The 6,369-nt window shown below is 35.9% G+C and overlaps 1 protein-coding gene across 3 annotated transcripts in view; it reads right to left on the bottom strand.

The window, feature by feature from the left end:
* Nucleotides 1–590: 590 nt before the first annotated feature.
* The window catches only part of gria3a (glutamate receptor, ionotropic, AMPA 3a), a 67,502-nt gene continuing 61,723 nt past the window's right edge, over nt 591–6,369 (bottom strand). Inside the window, exons 14-16 of one of the 3 annotated variants that reach the window (XM_056397581.1) lie at nt 4,261–4,375; nt 2,802–3,050; nt 591–2,096 (exon numbers count right to left, since the gene is read on the bottom strand). In XM_056397581.1, coding sequence (XP_056253556.1) covers nt 2,805–3,050; nt 4,261–4,375 — 361 coding nt within the window. In that variant the 3' untranslated portion in view covers nt 591–2,096; nt 2,802–2,804. Of the gene's footprint in view, nt 2,097–2,801; nt 3,051–4,260; nt 4,376–6,369 lie in introns of those variants that run through there. The other 2 variants (XM_056397583.1, XR_008829722.1) reach the window with 2 other exon arrangements.

Genomic DNA, 6,369 nt, shown 5'->3' with positions numbered 1-6,369 from the left:
AATATGTATATAGGCAATCATAAAGTTCAGCACATACAGAAAATAAGTTTTCCTGTAAGTAAAATTTTGTTTGGGTTCAAATGGATATCAGTTGTTCTAAATGTTCTGCTTAAAAATGTAGCGCAACTAACTAAACTAAAACATTGTCTCAGAATTTCTCCTGCAGTTTGAACCAGAAAATAAGTTCTTAACGTAAAATATTTTCTGAAATGACAAGGAAACTATGGGACCTGTAAAATAAGTCAACTGACACTTTTTTCTTAAAATATTTGCATCTGTAAGAAAAAAATAGCTAAATCTCAGACATGATTAAGATAAAAATGCCTCCATACTAACGTGGCTCCAGATTATTTCAGTGGATATCAAGAGAAAAGTCCTGTTTGTTGATTCAACAGCATGACTGTGTCTTGTGTGATGTGAATTAAACCTGCTGCAGGACAAAACATTTTTCTGATGAATGATAGCAGATTCTTGTGATTTTTAATGGGTAAAAATTATCAAAAATAGCTTTAGTTGTCTTATCCAATATTTACACTGACAGTTTATGTGTTATTGATTTTTACATGTAAAAAAGATGTAAGTCCAAAAGATGAATATAAACCTGCTTTATTAAGGAAATGTAATAAAATCCTTTGTACATGACCTCTCCACAGAGGTTCATTGTGTCCATACATGCAACTCTCATGGCTGAGGTACTGATACAAATGAACTGGAAAAACTAAAACCAAACTGTATCAAATGTCGTCATCGGACACTAACTAAACCTGTGTCCGTTTGGAGTTGCAGTTTGGTAAAACTATCACCAAATTCACATGCACTTTATCTGGGGAGAAAAGGATGAGTAAGTCTGAAATACTAAACAAACGTAGGCGTACATGGTTTGTAGCATTTTTAGGTTTTTCCTCCAGTTTATAAAAAGTTCACTTATACAAACAGACAGATGTTTCATTCATAGCTCTTTCCTCAATGTACAGTTCACCAGCTCACCTTCTGCATAATGCATAGACACAGAAAGCTTATCACAACCAAAGAAGCTATGGTGTGTTATCATTTACCAAAAAATGTTGAGATTCACAGCTGCAGATACTGCATTTACATGAGAACAGCTTCTAAGTGTGTACAAAGTGTAAACCATAAGCTCAGTTAAACCATTTGAATATACCATTACATAAAAAGGGGTCACTCTCCTAGTCTCTAAAGGATATATAATTCTTTTGAATTCAACAGTATGGCACTAAGTGATTAAAAGCTGACCTCATTTCAATAAAAAATGGTCTTGTTTCAAAATTGTGGCAGTTGAAACAAATGCAGTCTCACGTGGTCGATTTAAAACAAGCATCTAAGTGAATACAGAGTCAGTTGTACGTGATGACCAACAGGCTTCGAAAGTAACACCACCTAAGCAGTTTCAGATGACCACTAGTTTCATTTTACTGATATTTTCTGAGTAAAAACTGGGGTACAATGTTGTCAGGTTTATTGATACTTAGCCTTATTGATTGATGCTTGTCCTAAATATTATGACACTGAAAATAGTCTTATAGTAAAACAAGAAAATGACTTTACTTCACTAAATATAACATTTATCCAACTTAATATTTCACCACAAAAATATGTCTGTAAAGGATTCCAATGACTTAATAAGTACTCCAGGATGTTTTGATTGCAAATCATGGCTTTTTTTTTCTTCTTCAAAATAGAAAACAACTGAAATTACAACAGTTCGTCTAATTGTCATTTAAAGCAATGTTTTGCCCTAGTTCCACAGATGTTTTTTTTTTTGTTTGTTTCGTTTTGCTTTTTGTTTTCAAGTGAATTAAATTTTAATTGCATTGCCATGACGCCGAAATGCTCCATAAGGCACTACAAGAGGCAAATCCCATGTTTCCAGAAGCAAAAGTCCTGTTGCGTCATTGCCCTCTGTTAGTGTGACGGGTCTCACAACCCAGAATGAGCACTTGTTGACTTGTAGGCTTGTGTCCAAGCATATGAGAAAGAAGGCTGTTGCCTCCAGGATGCCAGCCTCGGGGTGTCGGGGTCACACAGAGTGGCTGTTTCCATCCAGACGCACCAGTGGGAATTGACACATTTCATCTCTGCAAAGCCAAGAGATGTGCAAAGGATAAGAGTCAGATACAGAGAAAAAAAAAATCTCCAGCTACCATCACACTCGAAATCATTCCCAGCAGGTTCAATTCAACAACACAAGTTCCCCTGCTGCTTTAGGAAGGCGACTGAACTGAGCTTCATTTGAATAATTAGTTCAAAGTGAGTTTCAAAAACACTAACCCAACTGAGTTATGTTGGTTGAACTTGATAACTTAAGGAATTATGTTCAATCAACAAGTGTTAAGTCACAATGACACAGACTTGAATCAGACATTTTATAAGTTCACTGAGATAGAGGCTGAATTCGATACTAACCTTCATCATGGTTTGCATTATTTCAATTATTATGAAAAGAAACACATATCAAGGACAAGATTCCATTATGTATGAATTATGTTTAAACAAGCAAAGGGGTCTGGTTAGATTTAATTCCAACAATGCATGCTGGGAATTCTGTGAATATTGTAGACTTAATTGGATGATCTCTCAACAGTTAATCTTTCAATTCATCTTTTCAAACTGAACAACTTCAAGTCAGAAAATAAAAATCTGAAATAACTTTAAATGAATAGAACACATATACTTACATTAAGTTAATGATAAAAGATTAGTTGATTCCACTAATTTCCTGCATGGTGTTTTACAGTGTGTTAAAACTAACACAAGCACGTAAACAACAACAGAAGACGTACCCTCTAGATTTTAACACTCTCTGTCCCATACACGTTGTAGCCTTCACGGTACGTGGCAAAATTCTGGGTGTTTGCCGGAGGGGCTGGCTTAAAGTTTTGGGCGTTCTTTGCCAGCTTCAGTCTTTTGGTTTCTTGTCGTGACTTATAGCAGAACTCTATCAAAGCCACGGTCATAGCCAGACCAAGCCCTCCTACCAGAATATAGAAGACTCCTGCCACGTTGCTCAGGCTTAATGCACTTGTCTTGTCCTGGGGGAGGTAAAGACCACCGTTAAGACTTTTTTAAATGGCACTCTGAGGCTGACCTCAAAGAACATGTATACCCACACCAACATAAATCCTGTATGTACATTCTGCTGCACTATGACTAGACAGAAACTCTGAGGAGGTTGCTAACTGTGTCTACAAAACCCTCTGAGGTATAGTTGCTTAATTTAGTCTATAAGTGAGATAAATTGGAACAACTTAAATGTGTCTAATTCCTCCTCTCACGTTATCTCTACTCTAAAGAGCTGGGAAGGTGAATGTAGAGAGCTGCTATCTATCCTGTGTTATGGTCTCTTTACGAGACCACCTCTAAAGGAAGGCGGTCGTGGTCGTACAGGTCTACAGATTAAACCCTCAATCCACTAGCATACTGTAGCTGCTCAACTTCAACACACTGCATTTGTACAATCAAAGTGGCAAGCTGTGGAAGGTGAATTGAACCATTTTGCTGCTATTAAAAGCCAAACAGTAATATTGAAATTCATTTATGTGAGTTTTACCATTTGCATTCTAACCCTCTGGGGTATTTTGTAGGCCTAAAGGCAGGAAATCCTACTTTTTACACCTAAAAAGATCTGTTATCTGGCTTATAAACCTATTTAAATGAATTAAAAATTTTCCTTACTCTGACACTCCATCTACGAGACACGACTATTAAAAACCATTTGACCACATTGTGCTCAGATGGTATTTAAAGGTCAGTTTGGACTTGGTCAGAATAAGGATGCCTTTGGGAAACTAGCTGGTCATGTCAGCGTTAATACACACTGTTTGCATACAAATGAATAAGAACACCAATAAACTAAATTTCAATAGAGGTTTGGATAACAAAATAGCAGTATAATGGTTTCAATTCTATGATTCAACTTTTTAAATTTTATGGTATGAATAAAAAATATCGTGTAATCATGCTGCAATTTTACAAATCTTGAATAGTGTGCATACAGCAATAATGAAGTCATGTTAATGTAATGAATCATGATCACGGTGTGTATAAATTAGATTATGTGTAAAGCAAATCTAGTTTTTAATGTTTTTCATGTGTTATTCTGAGGGCAAACAAGCAACTATATCAGATATATCATGTCATGATTTACATATCTGACAGAATGTATGTTTTAGATGTTTGCATATGAACAGTTAGGTCAAAATGCATTTTGCAATCAGTATAAAAAGACCTGCAGCGACTGACCTTACTTCCAGAGTCCTTGGTTCCACATTCACCCTTATCGTACCACCATTTGTTTTTCAGCTTGTCTAAGATGCCTTGTTCACTGAGTTTCAATACTGCAAGGTTTACAGGAGTTCTTCACGTGGGAAATAACATAAATAACATTTTATTATGTTATTTTATGTTATTCAACTTTTTAAACTACTTTATACTGTGCAAAGCGATAGAGTAGGGTCCTGGCCAACACATCACAGATAGCAAGCAACACTACAGTGTATATAAATATAAATATATGACCTTTCATAATCCATGACTACCCTAGCATGCCAGACCCCAGCTATATCGCTTTGAGTAATCGGCACACACTGATCACAAGAAGAGGAAAGATTTGAACTTGCAGAATAAAGCAGCTGCTGCATAGCTTTCACAGAATGAAAGAAAACAGAGACAGTAATTGCTGAGGGCACATTTTTTTTGCTATGGGCAGCCTTTTTGATGTTTAGCAAGGTGGATCTAACAGGAACCCTTTCTTGACTAACAGACAAAACACAGCAGTCCAATTTCATTACCAGCTATTCCAGGCTAATGTCTCACAAAATCACCCCTTTAAATCATAAAAACAGGGTGTCCAATGCAACCCCCCCCACACTGAAGCACACCTTTTGTACCAACCACAAAGTCAAAAAATGTAAATCTAGATCCTGCTTCAATTTCTAGGTAACAATTGACATTATCTGAGATTATTTTACTTATCAAAGTGACAGTAAGATTAGATGAGAGACTCTAAAGATGCTTTCTGAACCAAATCTGATTAAGAGAGTCGAAGCTTTCCTGGGAGGGGGGGTTGTTTTGCAAGACATTATGCTTATTTCCTTGACTGCCTGATTTCCAGGCTGATTTCCTTTCAGAAAAAATATCACTGTTTGTAATCCAACATCATCAAATATATTGCATTCACCACTGTGTTCTTTGTATATCAGAACGAATAGAAATCATGTTTTCGGATTATTTACACACAAAAAATAAATCAATAAATAAAATTTTAAAAAAGTCATGCATGATGTTTAATAAATGATCTGCTGTCCTGTTCTCCAGTCAGAGCTCAGGGAAAGGCAAAGTTATGATGATTTTCATTTTGTTTGTTTGAAACATTACATTTGTAGCTGAAGGCAGCTTTAAATAACTTAAAATGTGTGTTTCATTCAACAAATCAAGCAAGTTTCAATAAAGACCCTCCTTCAATGATTTGTAATTGTATTACTTGGAGAATGTCACATTTTAGATGCTTAACCTTTGTCTTCTTATGATGCATTTTAGAGACACTATGAAGATGAATTGCAAACGAAGCTTTCAAGTGAAGTTTTTTTTTTTTTTTAATCTATTTGGGAGCAACAGCTAAAAATTGGCAATCTGTCAAATATCTGTTTAAACAGCTTATATTCATCAAAGACACTTTTTTTTTGTAGATTGTTATTCATGAGTATTTAGTGACTCATATCTTGGTTTCAAGTGTTTTTGTGTCCCTGTGACACCTTCAATGTGTTTTCAAACTGGCCCCTGCACCTCAGGGTGAAAACCAGATAAATGAAGCAGCCTTCAAACCACAGATTTAGATTCAAGGCTGTTTGGCTACATTAATCAATTCAGTGTCACATTTACATTGATCCATGTGTTTCGTTGTCCTCAGTGTAATAACCTTCTGTCATTAAGCCACATAAGGATGACTGTGTCTGGTCAATATGAAGATTAGTTGTTATTGGACAATATCTGAAACGTCCCACAGCATTTTGGGTAGGATGATCTAGTCTGGTGTCCGGCTTTATCTCTATGTTCTCATAAATACAAAGACATACTGTTGTTATATTGTTGTTATTAAACTTCTGAGCTGCAACAATCTGCTGGCCATCAGGTACCACCAGGTGGGGGCCATGGACTTAAATAATACACTGAAGTACACTGCACAGGGTCACAGTTTAGAAACACTAAAACCTTCTTCTGTGACTCTTCTCATCATCAAACTGAGATAAAAACAGCATTTGATCCATATTTTATGCACAGAAACAGATAAATATCAATAGCTGGGAGTAAAGGTTTGATGTTTGGTTGCATGGTTCAATACCTAAAACTCAA

This window comes from Seriola aureovittata, chromosome 15, assembly GCF_021018895.1.
Source record: "Seriola aureovittata isolate HTS-2021-v1 ecotype China chromosome 15, ASM2101889v1, whole genome shotgun sequence".
Classification (NCBI taxonomy): Eukaryota; Metazoa; Chordata; class Actinopteri; order Carangiformes; family Carangidae; genus Seriola; species Seriola aureovittata.
Note: the sequence above shows the minus strand (reverse complement) of the source record. Positions and strands in the feature narration are given on the sequence as shown.